Source organism: Pecten maximus, chromosome 14 (genome assembly GCF_902652985.1).
Source record: "Pecten maximus chromosome 14, xPecMax1.1, whole genome shotgun sequence".
Classification (NCBI taxonomy): Eukaryota; Metazoa; Mollusca; class Bivalvia; order Pectinida; family Pectinidae; genus Pecten; species Pecten maximus.
The window spans coordinates 31,317,793-31,344,256 of record NC_047028.1 but is presented as its reverse complement, the minus strand read 5'-3'; the positions used below and the strand labels follow the sequence as shown (position 1 = coordinate 31,344,256).

Sequence of the window (26,464 nt, the reverse complement as noted above, 5' to 3'; positions counted from 1 at the left end):
TTTTAAGTGTTAAAAGTCTGATTTATTGAATATTTATGCCAATACAGAAAGTTTTAAATATTTGCCAATTTTATTCGAGACTATTTTTTTCTATTTTTGGTTAGTCTCGTGACAACCACCTGGTCAGCGAAGGCAGTCACGCGAATGTAACAAATAGAAACAAAATGTCAGACGCTGAAAAAACTCCCCTCCTTCGCTCCAGCAAGGACGATCACGAAGAGGATGAAGAATTAACTGGATGTGGGGCCACGCTGGCCTGCAATCCTCGTCTGTTTCTCCATAGATACCTCGTTTTGATCATAATGTGTTTTCTGAGTTTTGGTGAGTTGTGTAGTCATTTTGATCAGCTGATAGTGACTGTCAACTGTTCCAAGTAGCAGTATTGACGGGTGCACCTAATGAGTGTCCTGTGAGGAATGAGTGTCCTGTCAGGTTTTTTCACGCCCCGCAATTCGTTAAGTAATATTTTTAAATAATTTTTTCTGTATCATACAGATAAACGTCGAACCCATTACCATGCCAAATTTCACTTGGATTGGACGTGTGCATATTATGCATTTTTCACGACAAAGTTACGGTGCAGCGCACATGCGAGTGTCCTGTGAGGTTTTTTCACGCCCCGCAATTCGTTAAGTGACATTTTCGAATATTTTTTTCTGTATCATACAGATGAACATCTAACCGATTAATTTGCCAAATTTGACTTTGATTGAACGAGTGCATATTATGCTAATGTACCCTTGAATATCGGTTGAAGTACCGGTATGTAGGCCCAACTCGAAGCCGAGTGTCCTGCGAAGATTTCGATCGTCAAGCAGTTGGTTTAATCTGTTTTTCGAATAATTCTTGTGTGATATTTACCTGTTATCTTTAACTAACATCATGCAACATTTTACTTTGATTTTACAGGTGTTTTATACAGAGCATAAACAAAATATACCTGTATGAACTCGCGATGCATTGTGCACACCCAAAATGGAAGGGAGGTAACTCGTTTCAGTTTATTATACTTTGGAATTATTGGTAGAACTCTCAGCCATTCCTATGGATTAATAAGAATGTTTCCAGACTCTGCGACGTGGACGCGGTTCTACATAAGAGCCCTTTTATTTTTTTTTCTTAAATTACTTAATTAAATATTTAATGATTTTTTCCACCTATTTGAAAAGCTTTACAAATTTCCTAATAAATTAGTCAATAGTAAATAGTAAAATATTAAAATATATTATACATAAAATATATCTATTTAAAATTCTAAGCCTATATTATTGTTTGGATATATGTATTAGAATGTTACTATCATAGATAATTGATGTATGTCATATATGTCAAACACTTTATGCATAAATATAACCTATAAAATATAATATAAAAGTTTTGGTTCATTTATTATTATCTTAAGCTTTAATTGATGCTATTATGGATAACCTTTGAATATATGAAACTATCAAATTGATGGGATATGAAGTTTAAAAGTACATTATTATACATATTGTAATGTTATTTATATTATCTAATTACTATTGTTGATTATTTCATAACATGTCATATAACATGATAGATATTTTTTTTATAATTTACTTTATTGATCATCTGAGTTTTAAAGCTATACTTATGTATAAATGTTCTTGGATTTCTGATATTGACTAATGATTTAACAAAGCTATTGCCAAAGAAATGAACACAATTTACTTTAGACTTGATAAAATAAATAAAACTGATTTTTTACGACTTAAGTTTCTGTAGGAAAATACTGAAATTTTCTGTAAAATACTTTCTTTTAAATTGCTATAGCCAAAAGATGAAATAGATGAAAAACTATTTGAAATTACAAAATGGGTATATTATAAAAGGTAAATAATTGACAGCCCCCGTCTTGCGATTGGCATGTCAAAGTATGGATAACTAAGAACCACTGCACCTAGCTAAAACTGGAAATATTGATATCTTGATGACGACCCCCGTCTTGCGGTTGGTACATCATAACAAGGATATCGATCTAATGGGAATGGGGCACAGAGGAGGAGATTCAAGACTTGAAATCTCGGTATGCATCTATAAGTGAGTAGATAATTAAGAATCTACTCAGGCACATTCTCCCTGGGTATCCTCGGGGGAAAATAACTAACCTAAACCTTTCTTTTTTTGATAACTGTTGTGGAGTTGGGCACAGAGGAGGAGATTCAAGACTTGAAATCTCAGTATGCACCTATAAGTGAGTAGATAATTAAGAATCTATTCAGGCACAGTCTCCCTGGGTATCCTCGGGGAAAATAACTAACCTAAACCTTTCTTTTTTTGGTGACTGTTGTTGTCTTAGCATTCCTTACCCGCTTAACTTGTCCTGGTTTCCTGGCAACATGGGAAGTGACTGGTATCACCAAGTCACCATCTGTGGATGACACAGTGTCTCTAGGTTTTTGAAATTTAATGAATTTCAAAAAGCGCTTATGACGCTGGTCGTCGTTTAGATCAACCCATACGTGGTGTATGGCTCCCCTGAGATCAAGTTGCTGAGCCTCTTCAATTTCTTGAAACCGCTCAACTAATTGGGGTAACTTGGATGTTTTCCAGTCCCCAAGTAGCTTGATCTTGTTGTTCATGGATTCACAATTGTTGTTTTTCCAGAACAGGGGAATGGATGGGCATATCAGACGAGGCTCAAATACTTTTGAATAAAGCACCGGGAGCAATCTGTCCGATAGGTACTTACCTCCAATATCAGCATACTCTTCCAGGATTTCCTGCTGCCTTTCTCGAAATAACACCCTATCCTTTGATGTCAGAATACCATTTGACCCAAAAAGTCTGTGAACCACAGCTGTTCTAGAAGCCTCTGGTACATTTTCTTTAGTCAAATTTCTGATGACATTTTCTTGTAAATGCCTTGTACAAAGGATATGGAGAGACTGTGGGAAACACGAAGATAAGGCATTTACTAATGCTAGTTCCTCGTCTGTTCCGAACACAATCTTCTCCAGAGGGAAGTTAAAACCAAGTTTAGCTCTAACATGGGAAAGAAACTGACAGTAAGTAGCATAAGTACCATCCCAGTGCAGAAAGATAGGCCCTAAAAGGATTGGTGATGTACACTTACCTCTTCTTTGGAGATTAAAATTCTGAAAAACAATGCATGTGACATAGCATGCCCCGAGGTTAAATGTCCGGTCAAGGCCGATGACACTACCACTCAATGCACTGGTTTTCATTAGCTCCATCTGGTCCTCGGTGTAGCAAACAACATTTGGTGGCTTATTGTCATTGTTGGCAATTACCGACCTTATGTAGTTGCTAGTTTGAAGATTACTGATGAGTGTTTGTACATCATCAGCAATATTCTGATGGGAAGAGTGGTGAGCTGGCCTGTTTTTCCTATTTGCATTATAGTTGCCATTTTGGACAACTTTTAATGAAATTGGATTTTCAGGGTCAACTTTGTTCACCTCTCTAAGAATTTGAATTGGTTTTTTACCGTGGCTTGTGCCCTCAGTAATAACCTTTCTCTGGTCAGATGTGGTGCGCACATATGGCTGCGTTATGTGTTTCGCGTTGCCATGCATGCTGCACCCAGGATAAGCAATGGTACATTAGCGACACCAGGGAACGTTAAAGGGATGGTTAAGACGAGTTTTTTCCATCGAGTTCAGTTTCTCTGAAACCTCAATAAACGGCCCTTTTCAGGGCCACCAACCTTAAAAAGTTTCAATGTGATTCTCGAAAAATACGCATTCCCCTCGCTACGTCCGATATATAAAAAATAGCTTCCTCATGCTCGAAAAATACGCATTCCCCTCGCTACGTCCGATATATAAAAAATAGCTTCCTCGCGCTCGAAAAATACGCATTCCCCTCGCTACGTCCGATATATAAAAAATAGCTTCCCCGCGCTCGAAAAATACGCATTCCCCTCGCTACGTCCGATAAATAAAAAATAGCTTCCTCACGCTCGAAAAATACGCATTCCCCTCCAAACAGCTTAATAACGCGAACATACTGCAGCCTCCCAAAACACACATACGCACGCATACATGTCGCATGCACGAGAGGCCGTCCTTAAATAACCTTAGCTGTTAATAGGACGTTATAAAAAATAAATCAAACTAAACGTCCGTTATATATATGTTATATCTTAATATAACATAATGAACGTGTGTGGGGAAGGAAGGGTTAATATAACATAATGGACGTGTGTTAGGGAAGGAAGGGTTAATATAACATAGTGGACGTGTGTTAGGGAAGGAAGGGTTAATATAACATAATGAACGTGTGTGGGGGGGAAGGAAGGGTTAATATAACATAACATAATGAACGTGTGGGGAAGGAAGGGTTAATATAACATAATGGACGTGTGTGGGGGAAGGAAGGGTTAATATAACATAACATAATGAACGTGTGGGGAAGGAAGGGTTAATATAACATAATGGACGTGTGTTAGGGAAGGAAGGGTTAATATAACATAACATAATGAACGTGTGGGGAAGGAAGGGTTAATATAACATAATGGACGTGTGTGGGGGGAAGGAAGGGTTAATATAACATAATGGACGTGTGTGAACAAACTTTCTTGCAGTGTCAATCAGCTTATGAAATGTTTTACATTAGCCGGTGGGATACGTATGATATCAAATATATAACTATCTTTTATTACATTGCTTCATTATACCTTTATAATGCCTTATTACGTATTTTAGGGCAGTAAACTAGACCATTTTAACCTTGTAAAAAAATAAAAGATGCTGTTATTATTGGAATAACTTTGTTATTGATATGCGTCCAATGTACGTCGGTGTAATTGAGATAGCAAAACCAAACCATCGTGGGGGTGTGGCGTTGTGGAGATAACAATAGGCGAGTGTCACAATTGAGACATAATTGGTTGTTATCATAGTACCAGGAAAACGGAATCGACTAATTACTGAGTTGATACTCAGAAATTATTAGGCAATTAATCATAGATAATTAGTCGTCCTACGACTAACACCTATTTAAGTGTGGTATTGTGAACCGGTAATCATTCTCGTTTTCACACTCTACGAATAATCACCACACAGTCTCACCATGCGCTACGCCATTGTTGGACACAGTTTTATTGCCCGTATTGCTGGACATCCTCTACTTTCGCCTGATGACCATGACGTCTTAACATTCGGAATCAGGGGAGCGACATCCAGGACACTATTGAAATTAAGCCAACTACGGAGCTTGAAAGTAGACACCGTATACTTACAGATAGGAGGCAACGACATCTCCGCTACTACTAACCCCGATGACATTGTAACTGACATTTGTGACGTGGTGAGCATGTTTCTAGACAGCGGATGCCAAGTTATACTAGGGAGCCTGTTCAAGAGGTACAAACCCAGGAGAATGACTGCAGACCAGTACGAACACCAACGCACTATCATCAATGAAAGACTACGGCTACTATTCCATGATGATCCAGACGTGACATTTTGGAGGCTAAGAGGGTTACAACATTTAGACACCAACGCATTTCCCGACGGAGTTCACTTGTCAACAACATTACAAGAGCGATATGTACGCCAGATAAGACTCGCACTGTTCTGCAAACAACGACAGTAGGAGCAACATAAATCAAAACGGCCCTTTTTAGGGCCAACCATATTTCACAAAAAGTGTCATGAAACACTCGAGAATACGCATTACAGAAAAAAGACGACTAAAACATCTATTAGCAAATAAATAAAAGGAACACGAATTATCCTGTTACATTGAATACAATAAAAATACTTTCATTGATTACTGTCTTTGTTGCGACAATTACGTCCATGACCCGTACATTTAGATCAACACAGCATGGGGCTGTATTGAATAGTCGCGTGTTACGGGTCATTAATTACTACATAAGACGTGGCCGGTATTACCTGGAGAAACAAAACTGTACAATTGACAGGCCATCACGGGGGGTTGACACCTAACTACCACACATAATTGAGGCAGTAATTGATAGTGAAGTGGCTTCACTAAACCATCCATACACTCATTCCTCTCAGGACGCTCACATCGTAACTTTGGCGGTACATTAGCATAATATGCACACGTCCCATCTAAGTTAAATTTGGCATATTAATCGGTTAGATGTTCATCTGTATGATACAGAAAAAAATATTCGAAAATGTCACTTAACGAATTGCGGGGCGTGAAAAAACTCTCACAGGACACTCATTCCTCACAGGACACTCGCATGTGCGCTGCATCGTAACTTTGTCGTAAAAAATGCATAATATGCACACGTCCAATCAAAGTGAAATTTGGCATGGTAATGGGTTCGACGTTCATCTGTATGATACAGAAAAAATTATTTAAAAATATTACTTAACGAATTGCGGGGCGTGAAAAAACTCTCACAGGACACTCATTCCCCACAGGTCACTCATTAGGTGGACCGGTATTGACTAGGTTACGGTACTGTGCTACTTGTTCAGTGTTGTTACTGTTGTATTAATTTTTGAGGTCGCTTATTACCTATGGATACACATCAGAATTAATTATATACTGACCATTTTAAGAAAATTGAAGTACTAACATGTACAGTGGTTTAATAATTAATTATAAACTGTCATTTTATAGTAGGATGTACTGAGCTTAATAACATGATGAATCAACAATACTCTCGAAAGATATATCTAATTATAAATGCATATTGTAATACCACAATCAAAGTTTTAGTTTATTCCTTACACCATCCAACACATAAAGGAATAATATATGCTTCAGCTTGTGTAACAGGAGGGGTATACTTACATGTGTACTCACTCCACTTACCTGTGTACAGTACTTACCTGTGTTACCAAACCAACCCAGGTTTGAATTGAGTTGATGTGTGTACTGTTGGCATGAGGAAATAATAACTGAAGACATAAACAGGTGACATAAATTTATTACAGTGACAAGAAAGGAGTGATCCCGGGAAGCAATGATATTATATTGGACACCTAGCTACCGCAACGGTTACAGCAAACACGTGTGAACATGAAACTCAATACACAAGCAACTTTTGAGATGACACCCCCCCCCCCCCCCCCCCCCCCCCCCCCCCATCCAGACACTCATTACACACTAATTTCCCCCCTACCATGATATCAAGTTTAACTAGAATACAAACCCATCCAACCTAAGAACACACGTGACTTAACCTCAAAATATCTGAATGAATGTCTGTCTGATTTATTTGTTTTTTAGTATTATTTTTTTTCTTTTTTTTTGTTCAGATTGAACATGTTAAAGCAGAAATCATCAGTGATTCTCAGGTTTCTCGTAGTTTTACAGATGTGTGTACGTATACATACCTTAGGATTTTGAATAAACCAAATACTGACTGCAGGCATAACAAAAATTAAAGAAATTTTTAATTGAAAACAGCTATGCATGTTATCTTTCAAATTTGAACACTTGATTTTGCTCCATTATCCAACAAATTAAATAAAGGATCAATTGATATAAAGCTCTGATCTAAGACAGCTTGAAATATAAGATCATGTCTTGTTGTTAATTAGATATATATATATTACATATAAAACAGCTATAAGAATATCTCAAATATTGATCCTCATGGAAATTAAAAAACTTGGCAAGTAATTACTAATTTCTAAACTGTTCATGCATACATTGCATAGTCTATATTTACATGTAATTTATGCACAGTTTAGAAATATGTTTATGGATAATCTTTCCTAAGCTAAGGTGAATTTTAGAGTGCATGCATAGTATATTACACAGCTGGTATAATAAATCTAAGCAGTCGTAACTAAGCTAAGGTGATTTTTAGAGTAGTGCGTATACGTATATTATACAGGTAATCCAGGAATCGATCTTTTTCCAGTCTTACTATAAACTAAAGTGATTTTTAGAGTGCTTAGGTAGCAGTGTACAGTAAAAATGCCAAATTCTGAAAAATATGGCACAGGTTTTAGATATGTAAACATTGCCAGTTAACCTTACATATAACCTCTAATAAAGTATATATATTTGAAATCTGTACAACATTTGCAATTTTAATAGAGCTCTGAAGGATAAGTACACAGATATTTTCTGTGATTTTTAGAGCTGTGAATACCATGGTAACAGCTTAAAAGATTCTCAAAAATTGCAAAATATTATGATATTTGACCCAAAATGGCACAATTCTCTACACAATTTTTTTTCTGAAACCTATTTAAAATTAAATATCTCTATCCCAAAGACAGAATTAATCTTGTTTGGACATGTGTTGTAAATTAAGTTTTTCCGCTATCTTACCTTTTCTGTGGGCTTCGAATTCCATTTTGCGCTGTAGGCAAAACTAAATTTCCTGTGTAAACACACGTTCGGAAAATCCGGATATTTAAAATCCGGAACCAATTTATTGATTTTTGTTTTAATAAATGTGAAGCCTGTATGTACTACTTCATACTGAATATACCAATTATAGTGTACATTTATTTTTTCATTTTTTATGCATATCATAATACAGGAGTTATTTGCTTAACAAAAAAATTGCCCATGGCCAGGCTGTCCTACTGTGGTGTGCTACCTTATATTTTATTTGCATGCTGTGACTTACTATCATCTACCTTTCTTGCATTTCTTGTCCAGGTCATAACTTTGTCAGCTCTTGATCAAGGTCATCCAACTTTGTATGCTTCAGTTTATAATATAATTAGGATGAGATATAGTGTTAATTATATAGCTGTTCTTGTTTTTCCTGATCACATTCTAATTATTGAACTCACACTTAAGTAATTCAGAGGGGTTATATTAATAATAATACATTATCAACTGTTTAAATCATTTATCTAATTTTATCATAATTTAATTGTTTTATGTGTAATCAATTGATTGTCCATTAGAATCCATCATTGAAATGAAATCAAGGCAATAATTATACAATGTTTGATTTAATTTGTAGATTCACAGTTTGGAGGTCATGTTTATATATATATTACAACAAATGGTGTTATAAGAATTTCAAATACTTTCATCTTCATTGTTGCAATCAAGAGCCGGGGGAATTGGTAAGAGGCTTGCCCGCAGAGAGATCAGAAAAATTGGCTAACAGAAAAAGATTTTTTACACATGACAGATTGTTGGAATTTTTGAGTTTTTCATTTGATTTTCCTTATAAAACGCTGAAAAGTGATATTAAAACCTCATTTTTTAAATATTATTTATTTAATCGCAACCCGCAATAAGTCCCCGCTATAAAGTGGAGTCTAATTTGATTGACACATCAAAGAAACAAGCACGTGCACAGTGCCGCACAGTGATAACTTCAAAGGCAGCGGCGATTTACAAAGAAGATTTGCCGTTTATATATATTCCATACATTTCCCTCTCAGGTTGACTTTTAAAACGTCTTTTAAATACATATTCTGTAATTTTTTTCAAGAAATGAAGTCGGAAAGCCTCTAATTTTGTCACATAGAAACGTGTACTGAAGTTTATTTAGTGATCGGAGATGTGTCGTTTACCGGTCCGTCTGCGGGTAAGCCTCTTTAATTAATTAGAGAATCTGAAACCTATTGGGGCCATCATCGATAATAGAAAAAAGTGACAATGAAAATTGACTGTAACAATGCAATTTATTCATTTATCTAATAACAATATATGGATGCATGTACATGTATTCATTGTATGAATCATCTGATTATGTCATGATATGTATTGACCAGGTTATAAGCAATAGAATGTTTATACCATTTTTAACCGGATTTTACTACCCTAATTAACACACATATTTTAGCCACAGAGACTTGGTACAAATCAATGTTGGTTGCAGCGATTTACAAAGAAGATTTGCCGTTATATTCCATACATTTCCCTCTCAGGTTGAGTTTTAAAACGTCTTTTAAATACATATTCTGTAATTGTTTTCAAGAAATAAAGTCGGAAAGCCTCTAATTTTGTCACATAGAAACGTGTACTGAAGTTTATTTAGTGATCGGAGATGTGCCGTTTACCGGTCCGTCTGCGGGTAAGCCTCTTTAAAAAAGCCATCACAATAAAGATGCAGAATTACTGGCAATGCAATACAACAGCAGGCAGCAATGAGAATACAGATAATAAGAATTAGTGACCGTAGTAGTGTTGTATTCTTTGCACGTTTTTTGTTTTGGTGTATATACATATTAAATCCAAACCGAGCCAGCGGGCAGTACTGCTTGATGAGCTGTGATGCATCATGGGAACATTCTTTGGCGATAGCACCTCTGTAGTAAGACTGAAACTTCATGTCACGATGGGGAACTATCATGAGTTTGCGTGCCACAATCCCCAAGTACGCATCATCAATTGGTATATATTTAACGAAAGGAAAAGCTAGCTGAAATCTATGAGCGACGTCATACGAAACAACATATGCACCACCGCCAATGTATGGAGGATACCTGTCAAATGGATATTCCTCTGTAGAAACGTACCAACGAGTGCTTTTATCCCTGTATGGCTCTCCAGCCTTCGATAATGACCCGATATAAATGTTGTGACGATTTTCTTCTGGAATTTTTCGAAGATAGCTTGCAAGATCTGACATCTTCAAATAATAATCATCATCCATGAAGAACATGAATTTAACTTGATCACAGAATTGTATGGCCCAGTTGTATCCCATGATAGTTTTGTGAGTGTTATTTCTATAAGCGTCTACAAAGTCTTCCTGTATAATGTCACCGTAAGTTTGACTTTCCTCATCAATTTGTGTTTGATTTATCCCATCGTAACCAAGTAAAAACACTTTTTTAATTCCTGGATCTTGAACAGACCTCCATATCGACCGTAAGGCAGCTCGAAGAGAGTAATGTCTTGCCGTGGACTTGACCAAGACAAGAATTGTGTCGTTTTCCGTCCAATAACTTTTGTTCAGTTTGAAGTTGCAAGCTTCAGGAAGATTCATGTATTTAAATGGATGTGGATTGATCGGCTCATGTGGAATTGAAATATTATACTGAATCTTCTCATTTACAAGATAAGCAATATCTATTTCTAAAGGGAAAGAGAAATTATGTTTGTAGGATAAAAATGTTTTGGGTGGAGTCTGTTTTGTTTTATCTGTGACATTCAAGGCGTCAAGGTTATCGTCAATATTATTATATTTGGACAAGATCCGAAACTTTGAGGATAAAAAGATAATCTGGGACAGAAATCCAACGATTCCTAAGAATAGAGCAGCATACAGCATTATGTAAAACAATTGTCTTTTCCAGTGTCTTGCTCCGCAGGCCCCTATTTTGTGTTTCAGAAACTGTGGTATCATTGTATGTACTAGATTCTGTATCCTCCTCCTTTTCATGACTGCTGCACATTCCCTTCAATCAACCTAAAAATAGTAACAATAAACAAATATTGGTTTATACCTTTTTGAGAAATTTATTTGATAGTGATTCAGTCACCTGTCTATAAAGGCCACGGCACTCAAGGGAGCAGAGAAGCCTGACCTTTATAGACAGGTGGCCTTAATATGAAGGTTTTGGGTATTTGGCTGCCAATATGAGCCTTCTCCAGATTAGGTAACTAAAATGTATTCTCAGGTAATTATAAGTTAGTTGTAAAATTCTGACACACAATCTGAATCAATGTACCTAGAAACTGGTCCCTTCAGATAATCTTCAAATGATAGAACATATAGATACCATATACATTATGTAGAAATAATCACTGAATCGTTAATTGTTTACCAGGCATGCTCAGTTAGGTACACGGTAACTGTCTGTATGATTTTTGTATTGATAAAACTTTTTAAAACAATTACAAAATTGTACATGTGTTGTCATCTTAATATCATTTGGCTCATTGAGGTAACAGTACTTTGTGAGGTTATTTGTATTTATCTAAAGCAGCAGATGCAAGATATAAATATCTTATTAATCAATACACATGCCTAGATATTTCATAATTTAGAATTATCCCACAAAAAATACTTATAATGTATTTCCTTTATGTTACAATATATATGTATAAAAAGTCAGGACTCAAACAGGTTCCTCCAAACTCTTGATTGGCACTAATTCATTGAGCTAAAAAAAAAATATCTGAGATTTTGGCCTCGTACAGTGCTGCTCCCTCCCCCTCCCCTTCCTCACCCTTAAACGTACACTTTAACACTTACACATGAGATTGTGTGTCCTTCATTGGGTATTGTAATTACTGAAACACTTCAGGAAAAATGAGATCAGAATTGTGACTGGAAACTTGGACCTCCAAACTCTAGACCTCTCTAACCACTTTATACCTAGCCGTCATGATCAGCGGTAAGCCCAGTTCAGTTTCTTTACATTTTTCCTCCTCTTACGAAGATTATAACTAGGACTTTAGTTCTATCTGGCAAACAAATGTAAATAACAGATATACAACCTAATTTGTACAGTTCAACCTTTGATTTACTCACATACAGCAAAAACAGACCTAATTTGTACTGATCAACCTTTTTCACATAACAAGAACAGGATATATATCATAATTGTTCAATATATTTTTTTCACAAACCGTCATGTCTGCTTCAGTATTGCCAAGGTTATTTCCTCTTTCCTTTTTATGTCCAGAAATGTTTGTGACATATATCGGAGCTCTTTTACTCCATTATATATTTAGTTCTTCAGTAACGGCGTCCTCTCGTCATGAATGTACTTTACCTTTGAACACACATAATTACTAGCCTTGTACACACAATGATAATACGTCACAGAGTGTGATATGTGTTGAGAACCTGTCCCCCTGAAAACTCCACGTCTGTGACCATACATTAAACATGGTTTCTTTGTTATGTATGTTTACAAACCGATAATAGATCTTTATACCTTTGACATGTCCCTGAACACTGATTTTAAGTCTTGTCAACTTTTCATACATTCAATGAAATTTTCAGTACAGATTTTTTTCAGTATAATCTTCAAAGTATGTCTTTTAGCACCTTTTCATAATCTAGAAATTATTTTGAAACTGAATTTTTTGTTTTGACAATAGAAAAATATTAGTTGAAATTTATTTAACCTTATAAGCTGATAAAAGGCTACATGCTTCATGGTTTTGAACATCATAATTAAGTAATATGAAATACAGATTGTCCTTTGAAGTGTCCTTACTAAGGCCTATATATAGATTAATATTGAATCGATACACTTCCAAAACATTTTAATTAAATTTTGTATAATCGAGGCTTACAAGTCTATCAATATACAGTGTACACCACGTACCAGTTTAATTTGGTACATACATTAATTATCTGTCTAGGAGTGAGGTTAAAGCAAACTGATGTGGAATTGATATTTTGTATTTTTTTTTTCTCTCTATATTTTTGTCTTTACAAAAAAAAAAAAAAATGAGTTGCATCAAAACTCAATTAGCAAGGTATCCATGTATTCATTATAGGCCTAGATATGATAAAATGAATGCTGGAAATAGTTTGATTTTTTTCTGAATTTTCATTTATTTTGAATTTACTTGTAATTGCTGGACATCAAATTTAGATTTTGTTAGATTACTTCTAGAATTTGAAATAAATCAAGTTCACATAAACAAATAATGTTTGTGTATGGATTGAGTGACATTTTATATCCTGATATGTTTTTGAAATGTTAATGTAAGTGTTTTGCAAGGCTGTCTCTGGTGATCATGAATTGGATAACAGTATGGTTTAAAATCCAGATTAATGATGACTTGAATAATCATGGATCCGAAAAAACCTAATATGACTTAGTCCAATGTTTGGAAATGCAGGTATAATGTAATAAAATGTAATAAAATGCAAATTTTGTGGATTTGATATAATAAAAAATGTACAAGAAATTCAGGGAAATTTTTAAAATATACAAGAAATTTTTAATGAAAGAAATGAAATAAATGAATTATTTAGTTTTAGACATTTATAAAAAAAATTATGTAGATTTGTTATCTCAGGTTGTCATTCCTTGCCATGTTGATTGACGACTCTAGATTTCAGATGGTCAGACTTGTATAATATTGAACAGTCTTCTTCAGATCAGTCATGAGCAGTAGCTAAGATATTGACTGAGCAATAAAAAAACATTGTTAAATAGTCATAGAAAAGAGTTAATGTGCTGTAACAAATTTTGTCAATGGGTTTGTCCTTGACATAATGGATTTGTTGAAATCAGGGCTTGTATAGACATAGCCAATTCACAGCTCAATCCCCATAGAACCGTTTTGCCATTCAATAAAATATTTTTAAAATGAAAAAAAAAAATGAAATGCAAAAAATCTTAAACATTGGTTAGTTTTATTTATTAAGACATTCTTATTTTGTCAATTTCGCAATGCAATTTTGTTTTTATTTTATTTTTTTTTGTATTCATACCCATCTGTCATGAAAAATTTGTGAGGATAATATAAATTGCAAAGTTGATAAACTAATACTGTCAAATCAGTCAGTGAAATTCAACTTATCAAGATAGTTAGTCATGACAATGTTGGAGCTGGGATGAAGGGCTTTCATGTTTGTACGAATGAATGGCCTTGACCCACTTAAAGTATAGGTCTCGGGTCAGATGTATTGAAAGCTTTTGTCATATAAATATTTTCAATGTTTTAGGGAGCTACTTCTGCTATGACAACCCTGCTGCCCTTCAAGATACAATGATAAAGGATCTAAATCTGTCAGAGAGCTCCTTCATGGGGTTTTACTCCTGGTACTCATGGCCGAATGTCATTCTGTGCTTCTTTGGTGGTTTCCTCATTGACAAGGTGTTTGGTGTCCGACTAGGAGCTATCATCTTCAGCTTGTTTGTCACGGCAGGACAGGTCAGTATGTGTTGGGAAAATGTTTTAAGGGAGTATGCTCCCCTGCTGGGCTTTTTGTTAACCATCGCGATATACCGGTTTCCAGGGTTTGTGTACCGGTATATCGTATCGACCTGCCAAATTCGCGGTATACCGGTATTTCGATATTATCGCGCACCTCTATATGCTCCCCTGTATAATTCACGTGTCATAGTGTGAGGTGTATATACAATCTTTTTGGCAGAGGTCTTAAGGGTGTATACATGTATCCCTATTAAATGTCATACTGTTGTTGTGTAAACAGTATGGTGGGCCAATGTCTTAAGGGAGTTATCATATATGTATATGCTTCCTTAAAGTCATATTCTGACTCAAATAATCTGCAAAATATCATTGTAACTGAGATATGCTGGAAAAACTAAAAAAAAAAAAGCAATGGCCTAAATTCAATGTACTTGTCATAGTTCAGACACTTTTGATATTGGCAGTACCAATTAGAATAAAGGCATGAACCAGTGTGCTTGATCCCCAGTTGTTATATACATCCTTGTTAAAAATTCATGAAAAGCATGAAAATTTTGAAAGGAAAATGAATGGAGTTCATCCTAAAATATTATTAATGATTGAATCAGCTACGAAGCAGTTTTATAAATAAAGCAAATATTTAGAAAAATATATTGGTTTGTTTCAGGTTTTGTTTGCTCTTGGTGCATATGTCAATAAGGTGTGGTTAATGGACCTGGCTAGATTTGTATTTGGGTAAGTATAGGTTTATAAGAGGAAGTGATATCGAACCTTCCTTTTTGCAGTGTTGTGTAACTTGTAGTAACTACAGGGGCCTTAATAGGATAAATTGATTGATATGCATCCATCCATGTACCACTATTTGTTAAAAGCCAGAAATAAAAGAAACATTAATTCTACCACAATACGCCGTGTTAATCAACTCTCAGACCATCAGTTAATCATTACAGCTGTTGATTAACAATCTGTTTATACCACACGTGATATAAACTCTGTACGCATTTTGATTGGCTAACACGGTGAACTTTGACCCAAGCTGCAATTGTTATTGACGTCATCAATAATCTAATGACGTCACATCACCGGGTCCCGGACGTCACCGGTACACTTTATTTGCATACACGAAATTATACTTGGCCACGTTTCCCTTTGATTCAAGCCGATATTATTGTGGTAGAAACAGGTCACACGACTCGAAATTGTTGGATATGGAATTTATTTCACACTAGTAAGTTATTTTTTAAAAGTTGCAAAAAACACTCGCTAAAGCTCGTGTCTTTTGTAACTTTTAAAAAATAACTTACTCGTGTGAAATAAATTCCATATCCAACAACCACTCATTGTGTAACCTCTATTTATCTCTTACAACTGATTTCTATTGTCTTATGAACAGAACTGACTGTATACAGTTAGGTTCAAATTTTTATTTCTTCAGCCTTCACTCAGGATGTTTGTTTGTTTGTTTGTTTGTTTGTTTTCCTGGAGTATTTATTGGCTATAAAACTTGTTATTTATTTATCTCTCCAGGATAGGTGGAGAGTCCTTGGCTGTGGCTCAAAACACCTACGCTGTGAAATGGTTTCAGGGGAGAGAACTCAACATGGTATTTGGTCTCCAGCTCAGCTTTTCTCGTGTGGTAAGTAAAGTTGTATCTGTCATAACAAAATCTGTCCAATACATGTTACATAATCATACAGATAGTTAGTGATGGGAGGATGATTAGATGTAATCATTGAACAAATCGTTTAATTAAGAAACTTATCATCAAATGATCAGATAATGGGATTGTAATTTTAACATTGACTGTAATTTTTCGTAATCATCTGGATTATTTACCTGTGTTTATGACCTACATATAGAATACATAAAAGAAATTTCTATTATAAACACATTTCATATTTAAGCAAATCTTTGTCATTTTTGAGTGCATTTCATAAAAAGAAATATACTGTAATATGTATGGAACTGAGAATTTATTCAATTTAAACAGAATAATTTGAATACATAGTCATCATATTACTGATAATTATTAACTACATCAGAAGACATTTCAGATTTTAATGATGATCCGTTTCGACAGATAATTAGATAAAATTACCTGGTATGATGTACATTGTATATATTACAGTTAAAGTTTCATTTTCACGATTTGTTATTTTTCTTTTTGACAGTTACATGTACATACACAGTTCACCTGAATTTTTTTTTGAATTTTTTTTTTAATGACTCAAAAAAATAGCTGAAATTTAAGATGTGTGGCTTCAACAACAAGTTACATGTCAAGTAATGCTTCAGTGTGTTATACTGCCCTTGCAGACGACAGGCTTATTTCCCTTTGAACTTGTGTAAATGCTTGTAGTGACCGGTAGGGGACCTGTATAGCTTCATCAATAACTCATAAGTATACATTTCAGTGAATTTTGGGATATATTTTAGTTCTGTACTTTTGCATTTCCTCTAGCACTCACTCTTCAAATTTTGAGTATGTAACTATTGTATCTCTGTTTTTGTGATTTTGTAGGGAAGTAACAATCATCACCGACTGTTTTTGTGATTTTGTAGGGAAGTAAAAATCATCACCGACTGTTTTTGTGATTGTAGGGACTAAAAATCATCACCGACTGTTTTTGTGATTGTAGGGACTAAAAATCATCACAGACTGTTTTTGTGATTTTGTAGGGACTAAAAATCATCACACTGTTTTTGTGATTTTGTAGGGACTAAAAATCATCACAGACTGTTTTTGTGATTTTGTAGGGACTAAAAATCATCACCGACTGTTTTTGTAATTTGTAGGGACTAAAAATCATCACCGACTGTTTTTGTGATTGTAGGGACTAAAAATCATCACTGACTGTTTTTGTGATTGTAGGGACTAAAAATCATCACAGACTGTTTTTGTGATTTTGTAGGGACTAAAAATCATCACCGACTGTTTTTGTGATTTTGTAGGGACTAAAAATCATCACAGACTGTTTTTGTAATTTGTAGGGACTAAAAATCATCACCGACTGTTTTTGTGATTGTAGGGACTAAAAATCATCACAGACTGTTTTTGTGATTTTGTAGGGACTAAAAATCATCACCGACTGTTTTTGTGATTTTGTAGGGACTAAAAATCATCACAGACTGTTTTTGTGATTTTGTAGGGAAGTAAAAATCATCACAGACTCTTTTTGTGATTTTGTAGGGACTAAAAATCATCACCTACTGTTTTTGTGATTTGTAGGGAAGTAAAAATCATCACAGACTGTTTTTGTGATTGTAGGGAAGTAAAAATCATCACTGACTGTTTTTGTGACTTGTAGGGAAGTAAAAATCATCACTGACTGTTTTTGTGATTTTGTAGGGAAGTAAAAATCATCACCGACTGTTTTTGTGATTGTAGGGAAGTAAAAATCATCACAGACTGTTTTTGTGATTGTAGGGAAGTAAAAATCATCACAGACTGTTTTTGTGATTGTAGGGACTAAAAATCATCACCGACTGTTTTTGTGATTGTAGGGAAGTAAAAATCATCACAGACTGTTTTTGTGATTTTGTAGGGAAGTAAAAATCATCACTGACTGTTTTTGTGATTGTAGGGAAGTAAAAATCATCACAGACTGTTTTTGTGATTTGTAGGGAAGTAAAAATCATCACTGACTGTTTTTGTGATTTTGTAGGGAAGTAAAAATCATCACAGACTGTTTTTGTGATTTTGTAGGGAAGTAAAAATCATCACCGACTGTTTTTGTGATTGTAGGGAAGTAAAAATCATCACAGACTGTTTTTGTGATTTTGTAGGGAAGTAAAAATCATCACCGACTGTTTTTGTGATTGTAGGGAAGTAAAAATCATCACTGACTGTTTTTGTGATTTTGTAGGGACTAAAAATCATCACCGACTGTTTTTGTGATTGTAGGGACTAAAAATCATCACCGACTGTTTTTGTGATTGTAGGGAAGTAAAAATCATCACAGACTGTTTTTGTGATTTTGTAGGGACTAAAAATCATCACCGACTGTTTTTGTAATTGTAGGGACTAAAAATCATCACCGACTGTTTTTGTGATTGTAGGGAAGTAAAAATCATCACAGACTGTTTTTGTGATTGTAGGGACTAAAAATCATCACAGACTGTTTTTGTGATTGTAGGGAAGTAAAAATCATCACCGACTGTTTTTGTGATTGTAGGGAAGTAAAAATCATCACAGACTGTTTTTGTGATTGTAGGGACTAAAAATCATAACCGACTGTTTTTGTGATTGTAGGGACTAAAAATCATCACTGACTGTTTTTGTGATTGTAGGGACTAAAAATCATCACCGACTGTTTTTGTGATTTTGTAGGGAAGTAAAAATCATCACCGACTGTTTTTGTGATTGTAGGGAAGTAAAAATCATTGCAGACCGTTTATGTGATTGTAGGGACTAAAAATCATCACTGACTGTTTTTGTGATTGTAGGGAAGTACAGTGAATATGAATGTCATGCAGCCTCTATACAAGCTGATCGGCGACCACGGAATGACTGGATATAAATGCCTGGGAATCACACTGTTTATTGGAGGATTGATCTGTATCCTCTCTCTCCTGTGTGCCTTTGCTCTCGGCTTCTTTGACAAGAGAACAGACAGAATCCTTAACAGAAAAACAGCTGCATCAGGTATGTAAGGTAAAAACAAAAACAAAACAAAAACTAAAAATTAAAAAATTAAAATGAAAATTGAGAGTAATAATAAGATATGGTATTTGTGGGACATAATCATATGACCAATAATTAAGATAATACAAAACTTTTATCATATATAACTAAATCATTGTCTTTACACCATCCTGAAGTCTCAGTCAGACTCTGTACAAAATACATTCTATAATTTGTACATTTTCCATCCATCAATTCTTCTGTCCATCCATCTGTCTATCCATCTGTCCATCCAACTGTCCGTCCAACTGTCAGTCCATCTGTCCATCCATCTTTCCATCCAACTGTCCATCCATCTGTCCATCCAACTGTCAACCCATCTATCCATTTATCTGTCCCTGTCTCTGCATCATCTGTATGCAAATTGTGCTCATCTCATTAAACTTTTTATTCTGTAAATTGTACCTTTTTTGTCAGTCAGTCCATCTGTCCATTCATCTATCAATCACCTGTATACAGATTTTGTAAATCTTGTTAACTTTAAAAGCTAAAACAGATTCTGCTTTCTGCTCTGGGTTTATCTTGATGAGTAATAAAGGGAATGTAGGTCATGGTGATATGTGTTTTATGCTTCACTGGTTTGGTTTACTGTAATAATTAAAGTCAGGGATATATAAACTACAGCTTCATTTCCATCATAACAGTGATGTCGAAAAGCAGCTTAAACATTTTAGTATCCTAACTAGTTATACTTCAGTTCCAGTTTAATTCTTGTGAATATATGTATTTATTACATTTTTACCAGTGAAATATCAAAAATTATTCATTCTATAAAAGTGATATTTTTCACAAGTGACAAATATCATATTTTTCACAAGTGACAAATATCACTTTTGCTGATTTGACCAATCAAATTAATGATAAGAAAATACCAAAATGATTGACCAATCAGAAAGCCCGACATATATGTCAGCACCTGGACAGGGGGGACTACTTTTTTTGTTTACAAATTATCGCTGTAGGCTTAGTTAGCATACGGGGTAGGTTTTTCGTTGATAAAAAATGTAATAAACAGAATATCTAACAGTGTCTCCAGTAATACCAAATATATTTCACTCGTGCGGCTAATATTTTGATATTTTTCACTCGTGCTGCGCACTCGTGAAAAATATCAAAGTATTAGGCCCACTCGTGAAATATATTTGGTATTACTGAAGACACTGTTAGATATCCTCTATATATTTATAAGATTTCTAGCAAAAATGTATTGACATGTTGTCACTGTTTCAGACGAGGTGATCAGAATAACGGACGTTAAGGACTTCCCTCTGCCGTTCTGGTTGATGTGCGTTATCTGTGTGGCTTACTATGTTGCTGTTTTTCCCTTCATCGGCCTCGGTCTGTAAGTACCATCAACCCAATCATCATAAAACCTCACTAGTGATTGGGGTTAATATGACCATATACGGACAAACGTTTAGAATGATTCCATCTCTTTTGTAGGAGTAGTTTTTCACCATCTTAACAGTTAATATCATGACTTTATTTTATTTCAGAGTTTTCTTTGAAATGAAATGGAACCTCAGTCCCAGTGCTGCCAACACTATCAACAGGTATGGAAACAAATATGTTTAATTAATTTCACCAAGTTCCTCTTGAAACTACATTTGACTGAATTTACTGAACAGATGTCTTAAAATTCTACAAAAGGCATTTTTGCATTTCTGATGTAAAATAACTTCCTGATGTGAGCGAATTTGAATCATTTTTTACAATGATATGTAATATATAAGTGAACTGTTAACACGATATGCTTGTTTCTGTTTTAGCTTGGTGTATATCATATCTGCAGTTGCCTCCCCTCTATTTGGTTTCCTGATTGACAGAAGTGGAAAGAATATATTTTGGATAATTATTGGTACCACAGCAACGATAGGCTGTCATGCCCTCCTAGCCTTCACCTTCCTCAACCCTTTTGTAGCCATGGTAATAATGAAATCTGTTTATAAAGTTGTATTTATATAATCAGTAGAAAGGATGATTACAAGCCTCTATCAAAAAATATTTATCATTGTAAGGGTGAGTTTACTGATGTAGTGTTCCGAATGTCTGTCCAGTCGTTCTGGTCGTCATATGTCAAGGTTAAAAGGTCAAAGGTCACCTTTCACCCCTGCTGTAAGAGACACATTGTTGCATATTTACTGTAGGAGTAGGGGCATTTATGTCTTAAGACATTTTTCAGTTCTATAAAATATTCTCCATTTTGTAATATACACAATATATATAATGTCAAACTCTGGTTATGGTTGCAAATATAAGATCAAATGTTAGGAATTAGATGCACTTTTCTTACGAGTGGCTATATACCGAATTTAAAGTGATATCCCACACGCCTTAAGGCGAGTCGCAAATAATTTTTTTATTTAACAAGTTTAATAAATTTCATACTACATAACATAAGTGTAAGATTTTAATCCTCACTTAACTTATATATAGTTACATTTATAAGAAAATGATTGAGGAAAAAGTTGTAATTTTATTCCCATGTTAGTAAGGCTGTCTGATTTTAACTTGAGTGATGGGTTTTCCACCACCAAAACCATCACCAACTTGAGTGATGGGTTTTCCACCACCAAAACAATCACCACGACATCCTGACTATATGACGTCACAGTAGTGTAATTAAGCAGGTGTTTCTCAGTATTGATAACATATTACTGTATGACATGACAGAATATGAAGTGTGTGTAATTATATTATAGATAGATAAGGGTCTGGGTTTTTATATTACAGATCTGTATGGGACTAGCGTATTCTGTACTCGCCAGTGCTCTCTGGCCCCTTGTTGCTCAAGTTATTCAAGAATCACAGCTTGGTACTGCGTATGGAATGTAAGTATGACAACAACAACAACATTTTTTAAAACAAGAGGTTCACTTTTGTGTACTCTTCCTACTGCTTGCTCGGCCATTATCCAGTTACTGCAGCGGCTCCTGGAGGTGAACTCCAGACGGAATGGGTTTCACTATATAAGTTCTAAATAGAGTCAGCCTAGTCAATTTATTTAAACTTCTGTATTCAGGTCCTGCTGAATGGAAGGAACTGTTTATTGATATATACTCAGTCTATATGTTAAAGAGGAAATGTTTATTGATAAACTGGGTCAAATATGTAAAAGAGGAAATGTTTATTGATAAACTGGGTCAAATATGTAAAAGAGGAAATGTTTATTGATAAACTGGGTTTACATTGTATATGTTAATTGATAAACTTGGTCTTTATGTTAAAGAGGAAATGTTTATTGATAAACTGGGTCTATATGTTAAAGAGGAAATGTTTATTGATATACTGGGTCTATATGTTAAAGAGGAAATGTTTATTGATAAACTGGGTCTATATGTTAAAGAGGAAATGTTTATTGATAAACTGGGTCTATATGTAAAAGAGGAAATGTTTATTGATAAACTGGGTCTATATGTAAAAGACGAAATGTTTATTGATAAACTGGGTCTATATGTTATAGAGGAAATGTTTATTGACAAACTGGGTCTGTATGTTAAAGAGGAAATATTTATTGATAAACTGGGTCTGTATGTTAAAGAGGAAATGTTTATTGATAAACTGGGTCTATATGTTAAAGAGGAAATGTTTATTGACATACAGGGTCTATATGTTAAAGAGGAATTGTTTATTGATAAACTGGGTCTGTATGTTATAGAGGAAATGTTTATTGACAAACTGGGTCTGTATGTTAAAGAGGAAATATTTATTGATAAACTGGGTCTATATGTAAAAGAGGAAATGTTTATTGATAAACTGGGTCTATATGTTAAAGAGGAAATGTTTATTGATAAACTGGGTCTATATGTTAAAGACGAAATGTTTATTGATAAACTGGGTCTATATGTAAAAGAGGAAATGTTTATTGATAAACTGGGTCTATATGTTAAAGAGGAAATGTTTATTGATATACTTGGTTTATATGTTAAAGAGGAATTGTTTATTGATATACTTGGTCTATATGTTAAAGAGGAAATGTTTATTGCAGTATGCAGGCTATACAGAACCTTGGGCTGGCTGTGATATCCATTGCTGCAGGTTCCATCGTCGACTCCAGCGGCTACCTAATACTCGAAGTTTTCTTCCTAGTCTGGCTCTGTAGTGAGTACTCCACATTAGCTCTAGTCTAGAGCCCACCCTTTTATATTCTTCTATTATGCTTTTCCTGAGTAATTATACTTCAGCCTCTCTCAATTTTCAATAACGTTTAATATTGGTACATAATTATTACATGAAGTAAATAGTATTGCAATTGTTGATTTTCTTGGACAGGGTGCCTATACAAATATATAATGTTGAAATTTCCTTGCATATGTTGTGCTGTATGGCCCAGAAAAAGTCCTCACCTTGAACATACCATTCTGTATGTTAATTCACAAAGACATGTTTATCGGGAAAATGGAAGAGTGATTGTTTCAATTATCTTTGGTCCGTGAATTCAAACTTGACGGTTCAAATATGAACTGCATTTTGTGTCAGGAGACTGATAGCATGTCCAGAAGAATGCAAAATTTTATTTGATATGAAAAGTTTCTGGAAAAAATAGATAAGGGGCTTGAATTTTGTTTGACCAGATCTGTATGGACCCTGTGTGAAACTCTCACCCTTAATGAGTATCATACTTACTGTATAGTTAGTGTTATTCAGGAGAGATCTACTTTCACTTTGATAGCGCTGATTATAAACATTATGTGAAAATAAATAAGAATATTACTGGTACTAAGTAAACCATTGTCTAACAGTTATTACGAAGTAAACCATTGTCTTACAGTTGATACCAAGTAAACCATTGTCTTACATTTGATACTAAGTAAACCATTGTCTTACATTTGATACTAAGTAAACCATTGTTTTATAGTTGATACCAAGTAAAACATTCTATTTAGAACAACATAAAATTATCCCATTTTGTTTTTCAGTTGCTCTTGTTGCGGCAGTGATTTTATATCTAACAGATGCATCATCAGGTAAAATAAATCTATCACATTTTTATTTTAGAAAGAAATATTTCAATCCTTTGCAAAATATGTGAAAATCTGACATATATCCAGTCATACTCTCATGACTTTGGAGACTGTTCATCACACAAAGTAAAAGTTCAGTTCCCACAGTAAAATTATATAACATACACCAGGTACATATGTACTTGGTAAACGCAAATACACGAAATATCTCACCACCAAACAAACAGGTTTAAGATTCTTTTTTTGAGAATAACCATTTATCTGTAGATCAGAGGTTGAATATCTTTAGTATTGTGCAAATTTTCATCAAATCCAGCCTCAGATTTTGATCACTTAAAGTCATTGTAGAAGTGTGTATGTCTGTATCGTCTAAAGTCATTGTAGAAGTGTGTCTGTATCGTCTAAAGTCATTGTAGAAGTATGTATGTCTGTATCGTCTAAAGTCATTGTAGAAGTATGTATGTCTGTATCGTCTAAAGTCATTGTAGAAGTATGTATGTCTGTATCGTCTAAAGTCATTGTAGAAGTGTGTCTGTATCGTCTAAAGTCATTGTAGAAGTGTGTATGTCTGTATTGTCTAAAGTCATTGTAGAAGTGTGTATGTCTGTATCGTCTAAAGTCATTGTAGAAGTATGTATGTCTGTATCGTCTAAAGTCATTGTAGAAGTGTGTCTGTATCGTCTAAAGTCATTGTAGAAGTATGTATGTCTGTATCGTCTAAAGTCATTGTAGAAGTATGTATGTCTGTATCGTCTAAAGTCATTGTAGAAGTGTGTCTGTATCGTCTAAAGTCATTGTAGAAGTATTATGTCTTCATGATACTAATGATAATTTCCAATGTGTAAATGTGTATTAGGCGATGGGGTTGATAACTTGTAATAACTTGTGCCCAATCTCTTATTCCTTGTGGATTGACAATAAAAATGTTTAAATTAAATAAATCTGAAAGCAATTCGGGAAAAGATTTAAACAATGTTTTTATTCTAACAAAAAACACCTAAAGTTAGATGTATGAAGCTGAAAGTAGATTCATTACTTATGAATCATGTTGAAAAAATAGCAAGTAATCAATTTTTGTTGTTTTTACAGGGGGTAAACTCAACTTATCTGCAAAGCAAAGAAGAATATTGAAAGAGGAAAAAGAAAGGTTGGAAGAAGAGTAAGTTCAATACTTTTCAGTCAGCATTATTGTAGTAAAGTTTTCAAAAGTCAAAAGGCAAAAGTCACAGGAAGCGTATTCATTCAATAGCAAGCTAGACTGAATTACTGTGACATACTTTTAAGGTCACAGGGTTCAACATGCTGGAATCTTCAAATAACTCTTCATATTAAACCAGGAAATCCTAGCTATAGCCAAAAGGTTACTGTTGTGATATTTCAATAGGTGGGTCACAAACTGGAAATTACAGAAGAGAATAATAATTTCAAACTTATTTGAAACAAAAGTAACATAAATCAATTTAAAATAACATTGGTTAAGTCTTCCAGTGTTGCCTTCTATTCATGGCTTTAGAATATTTGAGCAATACATGGCCTTTATGCCTTTAATACTTCTGTGTTTGTTTCATCTTATCCTGTGAAAAATACAATTACAAATACAGTTATATGGAGTCGTAGTTTGTTTTATACAGAAAAGGATAGGAATGTTTATTCCAAAATTTAGTCATATATTTTCAAAATTAAAATCTAAATTAAAATTCCATGTAAATATACATTTTTTTTTCTTCATATTTTGCCCTCATTTTTGCGATGTTGAGCTAGACTTACGGTTTTGTTTCCCATGATAGTATTCTCTGTTGTTTTTAAGGAACATTTAATAATTTCAAAGTTTGGATATAATTTTTCTGTTCTTTTTTTTTTTTGCAGGAAAAAGATGTTGGAATAGATTATCACCTGATTACTCAATCATTATATATATTCACAGCGCTGGAAAAAAGTCAGTGCCAGAAATTATTCACAGTGCCAAAGAAACAGTTCAATGTTTCCATTAGTCATGTGATGGTCAAAGCATGATTCCATGGTGCAAATGATGCATTTCATAGTTAGAGCAAAAAAGAGGTAT

General features: G+C 34.4%; 2 protein-coding genes across 2 annotated transcripts; one reads left to right on the top strand and one right to left on the bottom strand.

Moving 5' to 3' along the window:
* Nucleotides 1-116: 116 nt before the first annotated feature.
* LOC117342139 (major facilitator superfamily domain-containing protein 1-like) lies at nucleotides 117-26,464 on the top strand. Its single transcript, XM_033904150.1, has 13 exons — nucleotides 117-321; nucleotides 14,543-14,751; nucleotides 15,422-15,489; nucleotides 16,282-16,390; nucleotides 19,201-19,399; nucleotides 20,669-20,780; nucleotides 20,935-20,991; nucleotides 21,208-21,364; nucleotides 22,172-22,269; nucleotides 23,427-23,539; nucleotides 24,358-24,405; nucleotides 25,492-25,561; nucleotides 26,269-26,464. Exons 1-13 carry the CDS (start codon nucleotides 165-167, stop codon nucleotides 26,285-26,287), a joined length of 1,416 nt encoding a protein of 471 aa, XP_033760041.1. The 5' UTR covers nucleotides 117-164; the 3' UTR covers nucleotides 26,288-26,464.
* On the bottom strand, nucleotides 9,431-12,898 carry LOC117342140 (beta-1,3-galactosyltransferase 1-like). Its single transcript, XM_033904151.1, has 2 exons — nucleotides 12,481-12,898; nucleotides 9,431-11,314 (listed from the first exon to the last, which is right to left on the bottom strand). Exon 2 carries the CDS (start codon nucleotides 11,285-11,287, stop codon nucleotides 9,956-9,958), a length of 1,332 nt encoding a protein of 443 aa, XP_033760042.1. The 5' UTR covers nucleotides 11,288-11,314; nucleotides 12,481-12,898; the 3' UTR covers nucleotides 9,431-9,955.

Bases quoted from the DNA above. Each gene is read 5' to 3' on its own strand.
- LOC117342139 (XM_033904150.1), top strand. From the start codon at position 165: ATGTCAGACGCTGAAAAAACTCCCCTCCTTCGCTCCAGCAAGGACGAT. The intron at 20,781-20,934 runs GTAAGTACCATC...ATTTTATTTCAG, and splicing joins CCCTTCATCGGCCTCGGTCT to AGTTTTCTTTGAAATGAAAT. The intron at 20,992-21,207 runs GTATGGAAACAA...TTTCTGTTTTAG, and splicing joins GCTGCCAACACTATCAACAG to CTTGGTGTATATCATATCTG.
- LOC117342140 (XM_033904151.1), bottom strand. From the start codon at position 11,287: ATGAAAAGGAGGAGGATACAGAATCTAGTACATACAATGATACCACAG.